We start from the raw sequence: 15041 nt of genomic DNA on the forward strand, positions 1-15041 counted from the left end.
TAGTGCCTGCCTGAGAAAATAAGGCTGCCCAAAGAATTTACTGTTTGTTCCAGCCAGCGCTTAAAGATAGGGCCCCTGTTTTCCAGTCTCTGCAGGAGGGTAGAAGGCTAACTTGGATGAGCACCAGTTAGCAACCCCAGATACGTTTGACATGGACAACCCCTCTTTTACACTTTCTGTAAATTTTCACGTCTCCCTCTCTAGAGAGACATCCCTCTCTACTCCCTCAATACTCCCTTTAAAACACCTGGTCACCTCTGTACAAATCAAAGTTGAGTTCAGTTCACCTTGGACATTCTTCCCTACTACAAGAGTACACTACTGATTAATCTGTCCCTACCACTGATTTCTTTTTATTGAGGTATGACTGACATGTAACATTATATTAGTTTCAGGTGTACAATGCAAGGGTTCAATATTTGCATATATTGCAAAATGATCACCACAATAAGTCTAGTTAACATTTGTCACCATCCACAGTTACAAAAAAATTCTTTTCTTGTATGAAAACTTTTAAGATCTACTCTTAACAACTTTCACTTATGCCATATAGTATTATTAACTATAATCACCATGCTGTACATGACATGCCCATGACTTATTTTATAACTAGAAATTTATAATTTATAACTACTCCTTTAACTAGTGTCCAGCTCTGTTTATCTTTGATACTTATTATCACAAAGGCTGATATGCATTTTGCAAACCCTTAGATGCCTATCCTTTTTAGGAGCTTCTTACATGAAAGATAACATTGTTAAATGACACAGAGCATTACAACATGAACCCACAGAAGATGAAGTTAGGGTGTGCGGGGCTCAATAGTAAGAGTACTCACAGTGCGGATAAGCCAGCTGATTGGATAGTGTCTCTGGAAAAGGGCAGCGATCACATTCTCCCACCACCAGCCTTTGTCTGCCGAGTTGAGGAAGAAACAATAAGCATAAATACGAATTGTTGCCCCAGTTCCACATTTTAAAATTCCTTATATCTTATTTCTTTCCCATAGTACAAGCTGATGGGAGAGAAAAGTTGGTGGATGAAGAGTGATTTTACGGGCGCCTGGGTGGCTCAGTTGGTTAAGCGACTGCCTTCGGCTCAGGTCATGATCCTGGAGTCCCGGGATTGAGTCCCATATCGGGCTCCTTGCTCAGCAGGGGGTCTGCTTCTCCCTCTGACCCTCCCCCCTCTCATGTGCTCTCTCTCTCTCATTCTCTCTCTCAAATAAATAAATAAAATCTTTAAAAAAATAAAATAAAATAAATAAAAAAAAAGAGTGATTTTACTGGCATCCAGTTTTCAAAGATAAAGCTCAAATTTCATGGCACCCATAGAAAAATGTAATTTATATATATATACAAATTTCTAGGGATTTGGAAATATTCTGTGTGTGTGTATACATGAATTTTCTGTATACATATTTTACATATACATAATCTTTTGTGCCTAGAAGCAATGATAATTATGTGAAAGGAAATAATTTGATTAATCATCCCAGGCAAAGCAGAATTATGTAGCTATCAACAGAATTGGCTCAATAAGGATTAGGAAGACTACAGAGAATATACCTTTCAGAACTTTAAGTTTGATTTGGGCTCACATTTTTTTTTTTTTAAATACAACTTTACAGTCATTCTCCAAAATTATTTTTTTTAACATCTTAAAAAAGTCTTTGTTGGGGATTTATTTCCAAAGAAATAGTTTCATTCAAGACATAAGCACTGAGCATCTACTATGTGCCATACTGTGATCTGGTCCAGTCCCTTGGAATTTAACAGCAAACAGAAGTAATTAGGGTGCCATGAAGCACACAAAATTTTGGTAACTGTAATAAAGAAAATAAGACAGAATAATGTAATCGTGAGTAATGAGGGAGGGTTCTTTTTGAGAGGAATGTTCAGGGTAGCCTCAATGAGTTGTAGACATTTGAGCTAAGATGGGCAGAACATTCCAGACAGAAGGCGTGGGTGTCAGGGCCCTAAGGCAGGGACAAGCTTGGTAGGTGTCAGAAAAAGAAAGATGCTGGTGCCCATGGAGCGAGGGAGAAGGAGACAGGCATAAAATGAGGTGCAGGAGGTGGCCACAAAGAGTTCTGAGGTCAGTCAGGACTCTGGAGTCGTTAGGAATGGAACGGAAATTCAGTGCAGGTTTTAAACAGGGGACCAACCTGGGCAGGCCGGCTGCCGGGATGAGAAAGAATTAGAGGAGGGTGAGAAGCCGTGATGCCAGATGAGATGCTACTCCAGCAGCACAGGTATGACGGCAGCTAGCCGAGCGGTGCAGGTGGACAGGATGGTCAGGGACAGCCCGGTTTGCATGGTGAAAACTGACCCAAGGAATGACCGGTCAAAAAATTCTCCTGGTACAATCAGTGCAGCGGAAAGAAGTGCCGTATCCTGAGACACGGAAAAACCAGGAGAGGAACAGGTTTGGGGCGGGGGAGAGTGAGGGCAAGAAGAGGGGAAAAGAAAAAAGCAAGAGCTCTGCATAAGCATGCCAAGGGTGAGGCTGCTAGCGGCCATCAACGTGGAGAGGCCGAGAAGGTGGCTGGGTATTCCAATCTGGGGCTCGGAGGTCAGGCCCAGAGATGGGACCATGACAAGTAAGTGCTCCATGCCCCTACTCTGTGCCAGGCACCGCTCTGGGCGCGTCACATCCATGAAGCAGTTCATCCTCATCCCCTGCTTTCCAGGTGAGGAGACAAGCACAGGGTTAACACCGCGGTGGCGGCTGCCGAGCAAGCAGGTGACAGCCCCACACAGACACCGGGCAGGCTGGCTCTCGAGTCTGAGATCTTACCTGCCGGGTGGTTTGTTAAGCCTCCCCAAACTCTACGCCACTTATTGGTCCCCCTCATATCCCTACCTTTTCCGGGGAGGGGGATGTCAGAGGCCCTGTTGGCATTCTCCATAATGTCCAGAAAGTTAACTGAATATCTTATCTCTATTAGCAGAGATATCTTACCTTATTGTTCAGGCATTTTAACTCCATCTTAGCAGACTAAAATAGAGCTAGTTTTCATTAAAATAAGGATAAAGTAAGTATTAAAAAGGCAGTTTGACAGTATTCAGTTAAATGTGCATGTCACGGAAGAACTCAGTTATTTTTAAACTGCAAATACCTTAGGTTCTACTAATCAGTTGTTAAACAGTTTGAGTCACAAGATGATGGAAACAAAACCCACCCTTTAAATATACACTTGTTTACAGACATTCTGTGTAAAACCTTAGTAACTGTCATCTGTGGTCTGAGTACCATTGGTTGAGAATCAGTCTCACAATGGGGTACCTGGGGGGCTCAGTCGGTTACGCAGCCGACTCTTGATTTCGGCTCAGCTCATGATCTCAGGGTCTTGAGATCAAGCCCCGCATCCAGCTCCTCACTCAATGTGGAGTCTGCTTGAGGATTCTCTCTCTTCCTCTGCCCCTGTCCCCTGCTCTCTCTTTCTCTCTCTAAAATAAAGAAATCTTAAAAAAAAAAAAGAGAGAGAGAGAGAGAAATCAGTCTTGCTCATAGCTGACTTTTGAGAAAATGCTGAAGGAACCCATTAGGATAAAGAACTGACTACTGGACGCTGATAACATACTCAGCCAGCAGCCTCCTGTTAAAGCCTTATGTAAAAAGGTAAGAACAGACCTAACCAAAGGAAATAGCAACGTGAAGTCAATCGGGTTCGTCCAATGACCAACCCTAAACTTTAAGTCTTTCTTCTTAGCTCAGCTGCAAGTTCCTGAGGACAGAGACAAGCGTTGGTGGACCTCTGGGTTTCCCACGCTCTGTGGAACTGACTGATGTCCCTGAGACCTGGGGAACGGCAGCGGGGTCGTATAACCAACAGAGCAACTGGGCCAGGACCTGGGAGACCAGTCTGAGAACTACCTTTCCACTTCACCTCCCAGCCTCAGCTTCCTCCTCTGCATCATGAGTGGGGTCGATACTATCAGCCCTGCCTGTCTAACAGGACCGTCGAGAAGGTCTACTGAGAAAACTGACCAGAAAGTGCCCAGGAAGCTGTGGAGTGCTTTATAGCTGTTGCTTGTAGGAAGCCATCACACAGCCTGTACATGACTGCAAGAGCTTGCTAACAGTCTTCTGCTTCCATGGTTACCCCCACACGATCCAATTTCTAGGTAGCCGCCAAAGTGATTCACTTCCTGGCCTAAAACCCTCCTAGGGCTTCCATCACACTTAAAATCCAAACTCCTCAGTCTTCCTCTCCACCTCTAATGCCAGTCCCCCATGGTATAACCACACTACCATCTTTTGTTTCTAGAATCTGCCAGGATTGTTTCGTTTCTAGAGTTCCCCCAGCTTCTGCAGACCTGGCTCCGGGATTACGGAACCCGCAGTAACCGCCCCACCCCCTCCTCTGTTCTCTATCACATCTTCCTGTTTTGCTTTCTCTCTCTCTTTTAAAATATTTATTTATTTATTTATTTATTTATTTATTTATTTATTTATTTGAGAGAGAGAGAACACAAGCAGGAGGGGCAGAGGGAGGGGAGAGAGAATCTGAAGCAGACTCCACACTGAGTGCAGAGCCCATTGCGGGGCTTGATCTCAGTTCCCAGAGATGATGACCTGAGCTGAAACTGAGAGTCAGATGCTTCACCGACTGCAGCACCCAGGCACCCCGTTTCACGTTCTCTGTAGCACTCATCACTACCTGAAATCATCTTCATTGCTTATATGCACACTGCCCATCGCCCGCGACTAGGCTGGAAGTCCTTGCTACGTAGTGTAGTCGGGATTCATCTATATGTTCAGTTGGGGGAGCAAATGAAGTACCTGAATAGAACTGACCAGGAATATGGCTAAAAATGCTCGGGAATGTGTTTTGATTACCTCGTTCATTGCCAGAAACTGTAAACTTGTATGGACTCTGACCAGTCCATAATCCTACATAGCCAATAAACGTGGTTCCTGTGAATGCAACCTGAAATCAAGAGATAGGTATCATTTTGCCATTCCCACCAAACATATATTGAAATCCTCTGTTTTGTCCCCCTCATGGATTTTTTTTTCTTTTAAGTTCCAACATAATAAAAACTCTTAAATAGCCTTCTGGAAGGTTTAACCTGGGGGTTCCATGGATAGAAATCAGTGGGTCTGTGATCTTGCATGGGAAAAAAGGTACATCTTTATTTTCACTCATTTCTAACTGAAATTTCACTTCTTTAGTAATGGATGCACGAAACAAATCCTGTGCTCACAGCAGGGCCTATGATTCTGCCACCACAGACACAGCAGGTATTTCCACATATATAACGCTATCATACCTACCTTGACGTGGTATAATTACATATCCTGAAACACCACTCATAATTATCATTATGTGAGTTATTAGATGCACAGCTAAAATTTACTATTTAATGTGTTGAGAAAAAGTATAACATTGAAATGGCTATATTCCAACATAACTGGTTTTCTTTGTAATCCATACATTTTATTTTGTGTATTATAAAACATTCTGAGAAGGGATCATAGGCTTCACCAAAGGGGATCATGCCCTAAAAAGATTGAGAAACTCCAGGGGCGCCTGGGTGGCTCAGTCGGTTAAGCGTCTGCCTTCGGCTCAGGTCATGATCCCAGGGTCCTGGGATCGAGCCCCGCATCGGGCTCCCTGCTCCGCGGGAAGCCTGCTTCTCCCTCTCCCACTCCCCCTACTTGTGTTCCCTCTCTCGCTGTGTCTCTCTCTGTCAAATAAATAAATAAAATCTTTTAAAAAAAAAAAGATTGAGAAACTCCATCCTAGAAATAGCAAATGGGCTCCGATTAAAAACTTGTGTTGACTTGATCATAAGTCATGCATCTTATAAGCTCTGTGAGATAAGAGGAAATAAGTGAGATTGTTTGCCAGTCATAATCATATTTAAATTTTAAATATTAAAAAACTATTTTACATGTATCTCTCATGTAATCCTCATGGCTATCCCATGAGTTATAGGGATCACTTCCACTTTAAATTAAGGTAACAAGCTCCAATGGTTGCAAGATACCACTATAGGACTATGAGGAGAAAAATAACACTCTAGCAGTTACTGCAGATACCAGATTTCATTTCTTTAAAGAGATACTTAGAATGCCTGTTCAATAAAGGTTAACCAGTATTTTTTATTTTGAGAAACAAATAGGCCTGGGTTAATATTTTTCCTTAGAAAGCTGAATTTTAAGGGCACCTGGGTGGCTCAGTCAGTTAAGCATCTGCCTTTGGCTCAGGTCGTGATCTCTGGGTCCTGGGATTGAGCCCCACGTTGGGCTCCCTGCTTTGTGGAGAGCCTGCTTCTCCCTCTCCCTCTGCATCTTCCCCTGCTTGTGCACTGCACGCACACTCTCTCTTCCCCCCATGCTGTCCCAAATAAATAAATAAATAATCTTAAAAAAAAAAAAGGCTGAGAAATAAGTCAATCAGAGAAAGACAATTATATGATCTCACTGATATGAGGAATTTGAGAAACAAGACAGAGGATCATGGTGGGGGGGGAATGAAACAAGACGAAACTAGAGAGGGAGACAAACAATAAGAGACAATCTCAGAAAACAAACTGAGGGTTACTGGAATGGTGGGGGGTGGGAGGGATGGGGTGGCTGGGTGATAGACATTGGGGAGGGTATGTGCTATAGTGAGCACTGTGAATTATGTAAGATTGATGAATCACAGACTTGTACCCCTGAAACAAATAATACATTATATGTTAATAAAAAATAAATAAAAGCCATTTATAGAAGACCTAAAAAAAAAAAGCTGAATCTAAAGTCTGTAATCTTTTTCATCATTTATTTCTACCTCATCTGGTTGTAAAAATAATTTAAGGTAGCTAAATTACAAAGAAAAAATGCAGTGGCCTTAGTTTTTTAATGACCTTTTCCCAGCTCATTGAGGGCTTTCTTTTCTTTTTTTTTTTAATAAAGATTTTATTTATTTATTTGACAGAGAGAGATACAGCAAGAGAGGGAACACAAGCAGGAGAAGTGGGAGAGGGAGAAGCAGGCTTCCCACTGAGCAGGGAGCCCGATGTGGGCTCGATCCCAGGGATCGTGACCTGAGCCGAAGGCAGACGCTTAGCGACTGAGTCACCCAGGCGCCCCTCATTGAGGGCTGTCTGTGAATTCTACCCACTTCCATTCACAGCAGTAAAATGGGCATAATTCTCCCTCGCTGCTAAAGCCTTTACAAAATGTAACTATATGAAGAAAAAAAATAATCATACTGTCACTTCATTCATATGACACACTGACGCTCATATTAGGGTCACTCTTGAAAGGCAGAGCAAATTAAAGTTTGAAAATAAAAATCACGTTATAGTTTCCAAGATATGATAACACATAATTATAAATGATTCTGGGGTATAATTTGCAAACTCTTTTATCTTGTGGCTCTGAAAAACTGTCTTTATTTCTAAATGCCCGTGCTTTCCATTGTTTCTGCCAAGTCAGTTAACATAAACAGTCCCTTAGCTGTAGCAAGAAACTCTAAAACACGGTCTGAGTTTGGGGGGAAGAAAGCCATTGGGCTTTGGTCCTGCCTCTGCCACTTCTTCCCAGTGTGAGCTGGGGACACATCCTCTGTGTAAGGCCTCCCCTGCTCACATGGAAAATGAGGATGAAAATGTTGATTTGTGCTGCTCAAAGGGCTGTGGTGAGGATCTAATGAAGAATGGTATGTGAAAATATTTTTAAAATTATGAACAATATTCAAGAGATTAATTATTTTGTACATAACCTGTTCTTAATTTAGCAAAACAATTTCTTGGCCATGAGCCCTTAGCATAAAGACAATACTCAAGTGTACACCGTTAGATTTGGTAATAATAACTTGAGCACTAAGAGTCAAGCCATACCAGCAGACTATTTCTCATGGGCGCTCCAGGACACACAGGAACAAAAGAAGCATCAACATTTGGGGTGAGGTCTAGGGGTGCCTGGGTGTCTCAGCTAGTTAAGCATCTGCCTTCAGCTCACGTCATGATCTCCAGGTCCTGGAATCGAGTCCTGCATCGGGCTTCCTGCTCAGCATGGAGTCTACTTCTCTCTCTCTCTCTCCCCCTCTGTCCCTCCCCACTGTTTGTTCTCTCTCTCAAATAAATACAATCTTTTTTTTTTTTTAAAGGATGAGTTCTAGAGAGAACCGTTGAAATAATTTATTTTTACCGCATTTATTCCTTTGTCTACTTAGAAGAATTTCTGCTTATTGTAGGTAATGGAGAAAAGCATAAAGTAGTCAATTAAAGTAATTATTGTCCCATCATCCAGTAATAACTGCTAACATTTTAGCAGATTTCCTTTAGGAATTTAGTATGCATGTATATTCTGTCATTGTTACCACTTAAAACCATTTTTGAAGTAGTTCTTCAGCTACAAACCAAATTGTTAACAGTGGCGAAGTAAAGGAATGAAATGGAAAAATGAGAAACTTTCACTTTATGTATTTCTGTATTGTTTTCATTTTTATGAGAAAAAGTTTTTGTTTGTAAAAGCAGATGACCAAGTATTTAATAAATGAGTTTGTAGTATTTGTGACTCAACCCCTAAATGCAAACAACATACGAAATATAGTCCTTGTCCTTAAACAGTGTCGCCCAAAGCCAAAATCTGGCTTTAGCAGGTTGTTTCATGGCAATAACATGCTTTGTGTACTCAATGAACATTGATTAAAGCTGTCTCTCCAGATGTTTACACAGAAATGTGAAAACAGTACATATTAGTTTGTATTTTTATGATGAAAATAAAGTGATCTAAGTATAATTTCTTTTTTTAAAGATTTTTTATTTATTTATTTGAGAGAGAGAGAGAGCACGAGAGGGGGAGGGTCAGAGGGAGAAGTAGACTCCCTGCCGAGCAGGGAGCCTGATGCGGGACTCGATCCTGGGACTCCAGGATCATGACCTGAGCCGACGGCAGTCGCTTAACCAACTGAACCACCCAGGTGCCCTAAGTATAATTTCTTAAAGATCATACTTAGGAGAGTGCTGTGGGTCAATCATACTTATAGAATGAAGGACCATTTATTACTTGGCCACCATTTATCAAGCATTTATTACATGCTTTGCAGAGATCACTTCATGTAACCTTTATAACTACCTCCATAAAGTAATTATTAACCTCTCTGAGCTGTAGTCTGCAAAATGTGTCTAAATAATTTCCCATGTTCTCAAAGGAAGTAAGTGACAGAAACAGAATTCAAACCCAGGACTGTCGGACCTCAAAGTTGGCTGTTTCTAGCCATGACACCACGCAACCCCTCCCTATTCCAGGAGCAGCCTCAACACGGGAAAGCTGAGAAAGAGCTGATATGGACGACTGATCATATTGATAGTTATTTCCCTAAGGAAAACTGGCTGACATCTTTAAATAGATGCTCAATAATAATAAATGACCCTTCTTTCCACGAGCCTAATGGACGTAAACCTCTCTGTGGTTTTGTTTTTCTAGGAGTTTGATGTTTTCTATACCTTAAACTGATAACACACTTAAGCAGCAGGCCATCCTAGTGATTGCAAACTTTGGTTAGCAAGTCTCTCTGATTTCTGAATATTACAGTGTACAAACTATACCTGCCCATTCTTTAAGAACTGCACATTCACAGTCAACTTGCGTAAGAAATTTCCAAAAGGATAATCCAGATTCCGGCCATGGTAAATGTGGCCTCTGGAGTCTTGAGCCACAATACTGGTGCAGAATCTGAGAAAATAGAAAAGTACAATATGAATGAATGAGAAAAATAAGAAAAAGGAAAATGAGGTTTCATTTAAAAAACAAATCCTTAAAGTAAAACAATTCTTATAATGGATACATATGATAGGTGATCCTTGTACAAGCATATGGATTCACAATTCAAGATGAAAAGCACAGCTAGACACACCTCATCAGTGTTCATTTGGTGTTATTAGACCGTTGCCCTTAGCACACATGGCAGTGAAAAGATACGGAAAGAGAATTTCATCCTAAATCTAAATCTGAGGGGCTCCTGGGTGGCTTAGTCCGTTAAACATCTGCCTTTGGCTCAGGTCATAGTCCCAGGGTCCTGGGATCAAAACCCACGTCAGGCTCCCTGATCAGTGGGGAGTCTGCTTCTCCCTCTCATTCTGCCCCCACTCATGCTCTCTCTCTCAAATAAACAAATAAAATCTTTAAATAAATAAATCTGAAACTGACCCATTCTGGGCTTAGCTAGACCTCAGAACTTTGCTTATTCCTCTGCTTGGCAGTATGTAGTCTATTTAACATACCATTCAAAGTTAGTTCAAACTCACTTCTCTTTTATGAATTTCTCAGAGCATGTACAAGGGCACTAAATCATTTTGTTCCACAAAATGTTTCAGTTTGTCCTCTGAGGGAAAACAGTCAACTCTTTAGGGGCTTGGCACTTTCCTGTCCCCATCAGGGCTCCCTGCACAGAGCTAGTAAGAGAAAAGGAACTTTTAAAAGAACTCCCAGCTGGGGCACCTGGGTGGCTCAGTCGGTTAAGTGTGTGCCTTCAGCTCAGGTCATGATCTCAGGGTCCTGGGATCGAGACCCAGGTCTGTCCGGGTTCATCCGGGTCCATCGGGCTCCCCGCTCAGCGGGGAGTCTGTGTCTCCCTCTCCTTCTGCTCCTCCGCCCTGCTCATGCTCTCTCTCTCTCAAATAAATAGAAAAAAAAAAGAACTCCCAGCTGGAAAGAAGTATTTTGTGGAAAGGAGGAAGAGGTTTGTTAAGATATCTAAGTGTCTGTTTCTTCTGAGAATATGTAATGTTCTATAGAAAAATACTTAAAGACAGCATACCCAATTCTGGGGAAAGAGATATACATCCATACAAACAAAACGGAGAAGTATCCTGAAAGACTGTTGGTCATTTCTGAGTAGCAGAATTGTGGTTAATTTTTTTTCTTCTTTTCTGTATTTGCTAATTTTCTATAGGGACTACATATTACTTTTATAATAGGAGAAAATAAATGTTACTTAATTTTTTTGTTTGTTTAAAAAAGGAAGTTTGGTTAGTTCTAAATTTTTCCCAGGATTTCTGGTCCTCAAAGAGTTGATGTCAAAGAGGGGGCTGATAAAACACTGGAAGTGGCTAAAGCAAAGTTTGTGGAATCTCTCCCAGAGAATTTTTCAAAACTGGCAAGACAACAATATTTCTATGTCAAGCTGAGTACTTTTTTTTAAGTAGGCTGCACGCCCAGAATGGAGCCCAACGTGGGGCCTGAACTCACGACCCTGAGATTAAGCCCCGAGCTGTGATCAAGAGTCAGACACCCAACCGACTGAGCCACTCAGGCACCCCGTAAGCCAAATATTTTAGCGTGAGGTAACCCACAAGCTCAGGGAACAAGAGGGGAGCTGTGGGCTTCAGGGGAAGTACTGCAGTGTGCTGGGGACACAGGAGCTTTTAGCAGCAGCTCTGACCATTCACCAGGCACCTGACTTTCAGCAAGTTTTCCCTTCTGAAGCTTGGTTTCTACACAACGGGTAATAACCATTCCCAGTGCCTGGCACTCAGGAGGCTCAGTAAAGGGTAGCTAGTATTATTCTGATTCAAAAAGCCCTACATCAGAAATGTGAACAGAACATTTCCTTTGTTCTTTTTTTTTTTTTTTTTTTTTTATCTGACCAGAGAGAGACACAGCGAGAAAAGGAACACAAGCAGGGGGAGTGGGAGAGGGAGAAGCAGATTTCCCGTGGAGCAGGGAGCCCAACGTGGGGCTCGATCCCAGGACCCTGGGATCATGACCTGAGCCGAAGGCAGATGCCCAACAACTGAGCCACCCAGCTGCCCCTTTTTTTTTTTTTTTGAAGATTTTATTTATTTATTTGAGAGAGAGAGACAGGCAGAGATAGCGACAGAGATAGCGAGAGAGAGCACAAGCCGGGTAGGAGGGACAAGCAGGCTCCCATTGAGCAGGGAGCCTGCCCATGCAGGGATTGATCCCAGGACCCCAGAATCATGACCTGAGCTGAAGGAAGAAGCTTCTCTGCTTAACTAACTGAGCCACCCAGGCACCCCCCCTCCTTTGTTAATTCTAATGGCATCTGATGGTGCTTTTTGTTGTCAGGCAATTCAATACATACCTTAAATCAAATCCAAAAGTTAGACTGTTTTTATTAGAACTTTTGCTTAAATCTGCTTGCATACATAGACTCCAACAACAACAACAAAAAAAAGTGGAAGTAAAATTTTTCTTTTTTGTAACTGAGAAAGTCACATGTCAGAATAGGAAAAAGATGGGGGTAGGAGATGAGGAATGGTAAAATTAACTTGGTTCAATTGAAAAGCATGTTCATTTAACAAGTTTGTCTTATCTGTGTCTTTAAACACTTCCCTAAAGAGGAAGGCACTCCATGCTTCTTAACCTATCCTGCCTAGGGGTTCAGGGAAGATACCAGGGGACAGTAAAGCTGCCTTATCCCAAGAACCCTTTTTCCCCCCATATCTTTTGGCAGCCAAAAGCTATTAAACATGTCATTAGATAAGGCTGGTCTGGTGGCAAAACAGTAAGTCCCGAAGGCAGAAACCAGGTCAAACCTCTCTTACTTCCAGGACCTACTACTGAGCCAATAAGACTTAAGACTCTCCCTGCACTTTGCATGGGATCAGCTACACACTCTTAAGTGCTTTCACTTCTGTGTGCCATTTTATCCTGCCCACACTGCCTACCAAATACTGGCTCTCCCTATTAGCCAGAACAATGTTCCCTGTGACCCCAGCCCTGGAGGGTACAGACTCTGAAAGAGAAGCCAGGATCTCCAGCCATGACAAACATGGAGGGATAAATGCAGGGGCACAAATGAGTGTTGGGATGACCCCCTGCATTATAAGGGTGCAGGGTCACTGGGCTACCTAGAGGGTCCATATGAGATTGGGGTTAGTTCTAAAAACTTCCTGTTAACGAACATGTTGAGTTTGGAAAGTGGGATACTACCTGAATTGGTAGAGGGATAAAGAGGGGCTTGGGGAGAGGAAAAGGTCAATGTTGAGGTCAGAGAAGCTGCTTTCCTTCTCGAAGCTCATGATGTGCTGCTCAGATTTACTCAGAGAGGCAAAGAGGAAGCACTGGAAGTTTCAGGGCAGCCCCGGCACCACCCTATTTTTATCACAGTGGAAATAAGTCTCCTCCCAGCCAGATGTGGCAGGAGTCCCTGGTAAGTCCCAGGTAATCCACGCTAGCGTGGGACACTCACGCGGTGGACTCATAAACCAGGTTGAGTAGCAGGCAGTCGGCCAGGCTGTAGTTCAGGACTTCGCACATGCCACGGATCTCGTCGGTGAAGGGCTGGGGCAGGAAGCGCGCCAGCTCCTCGACCACCTTTCCAATCAACGCGTGGACCCACTTGGGGACCTTATTCCTAAAAACGAAGAACCACGAGGGTGTTTGATCTGCTCAGGGGTCGAAGGGGTGCGACAGCCCACGCCCGGCATCACCCAACCCGCAGCATTCCGAAGGGAAAAAAGAAAACTCGGAAAGGGAGGTAGGGCGAGCGAGTGTGGTCCCCAAAGGGGCGGACTTGGGGAGACTCGCCAGACCTGCAACAGGGGCGTCGGCTGCGTTCCCTACTCTGCGTTGAGCAGGCAGGTGACAACCTGCACGCCACCCTGACCCAGAATGTCTGGGGGAAGGGCGTGCCTCTGGTGACACCGAACTTGAAAGTCAAACCAGCCGCTCCGATCCTCCTCAAGCCCGACGCTTCCCAGAGCAGCAACAAATGCCAGCTCTGGTCTCCGCCGAGCCCGCACGCTCCTGAGGCCGCGGGTGAGGAGGCTGAGGTCGAGGGCAAGACGGTCCCCGAGGGCGAGGAGGGGTAAAGCGGCTCGGTTTACGGCCCAGCTGGCAGCACGCATCTGGGCTTCCGGCACGCGGACTCAGGCCGCAGGCGGTGCCCCGGGGCTCGGGCCCCGCGCCCGCGCGCCCGCGCTCACCCGAGGATGTGCGCCATCGTGGTGCGCAAGAAGTCCAGGTCGAAGTGCCGCAGCACGGGCAACCAGCGCCGCTCGGGCGCCGCGTCCAGGCTCACGTTGAAGAGCGGCAGGGCTGGGGGCGAGGCGGCGGCCAACACCCCGGCCCCGGCCAAAAGTAGCAGCAGCGCCAGCCCCGGGCGCGCCCCGAGCCCCGCAGCTCGCATGGCTCGGGCTCCGGAGGCCGCAACTGGGACCGCGGCGGCCAGCGGGCCCGGGTAAGGGCTGGCGGAGGAGGAGTCGGGGCGGTGCCCAGAGCTCTGGAGGCGGAGCCCGCGGCGCGGCTGGGCCCGCCGGGTCTCTCGCGGCTGCAAACCGCGGGAGAGCAGCGGGCGCCGGCTCGCCTCCGCGCTTCCGGCCCCCATCCCTCCCGCGGGGGCCGCAGCCCCGACTCCGGAGAGCGCTAAATGCTGCGGACCTCTCACACTACTCCCCGCCCCATTCCTCCCCATGGGGCCCAGAGAGTGTAAACTGGGGCCTGCAGGTTTGAAAACATGAAAACATGATTTTCAGTAGCGAAGAGGTAGCAGGAAATCCTATTGTAGGAAGGGATCTGTCCCTTCCTCTCCGCCTCATTTGCTTATATTTAAATTCTTCAAACGTTTATCTGGGTTTTACAAGGAGAATTATTTTCTGTTCAACACTCCCACGTCTTTTCAGTTAAAAAAAAAAAAAAGCTTGAGTCAGTTAATACTTATGTGCCAAACGTTTTTGCTGACTCTCGTTTAACCATCAAAAGAGGCCAAAGATAGGTTCTACTAACTCATCCCCGTTTTCCCGATGAGCAATGTGAGGCTTGGAGAGGTTAAATAATTTGCAGGATGACACCCCACTGGTGGGCCTGCGTGCTAGCCTCCAAGCCAGGCTGTCAGAATCCAAACTCCACCTTCAAAATCTTTAACTGCACCTCTCCGTTCCCATTATCTGGGAGACAGAAAACTTGTCTTAGGAAAATCACCGGACTCAGCGAGGCTGGGACGTTCTTAATGGTTAGCAGGGGCTAAATGTGTAGAGGAAATTTAGAAAGTTCATTTATCCCAGGTTTGTTTTTAACTCCCCCCTACCCCCCATCAAATAGAACACACCGCTGGTACCTCTGATTTCCCC

General features: G+C 44.7%; 1 protein-coding gene across 2 annotated transcripts in view; it reads right to left on the reverse strand.

Moving 5' to 3' along the window:
- The window catches only part of NAAA (N-acylethanolamine acid amidase), a 41721-nt gene extending 27413 nt beyond the window's left edge, over window positions 1–14308 (reverse strand). For both annotated transcript variants that reach the window (XR_010409433.1, XM_045880984.3), the window contains exons 1-5: window positions 13899–14308; window positions 13163–13327; window positions 9555–9681; window positions 4846–4936; window positions 839–915 (exon numbers count right to left, since the gene is read on the reverse strand). Coding sequence is in view for 1 of the 2 variants with exons in the window: in XM_045880984.3 (XP_045736940.2) it covers window positions 839–915; window positions 4846–4936; window positions 9555–9681; window positions 13163–13327; window positions 13899–14299 (861 nt within the window). In the remaining variant the exon portion in view is untranslated. The remainder of the gene's footprint in view (window positions 1–838; window positions 916–4845; window positions 4937–9554; window positions 9682–13162; window positions 13328–13898) is intronic.
- Between the last annotated feature and the right edge of the window lie 733 nt (window positions 14309–15041).

This window comes from Mirounga angustirostris, unplaced genomic scaffold (genome assembly GCF_029215605.1).
Source record: "Mirounga angustirostris isolate CCGP_5_RB_7025 unplaced genomic scaffold, mMirAng1.0.hap1 SCAF_2, whole genome shotgun sequence".
NCBI classification, from domain to species: domain Eukaryota; kingdom Metazoa; phylum Chordata; class Mammalia; order Carnivora; family Phocidae; genus Mirounga; species Mirounga angustirostris.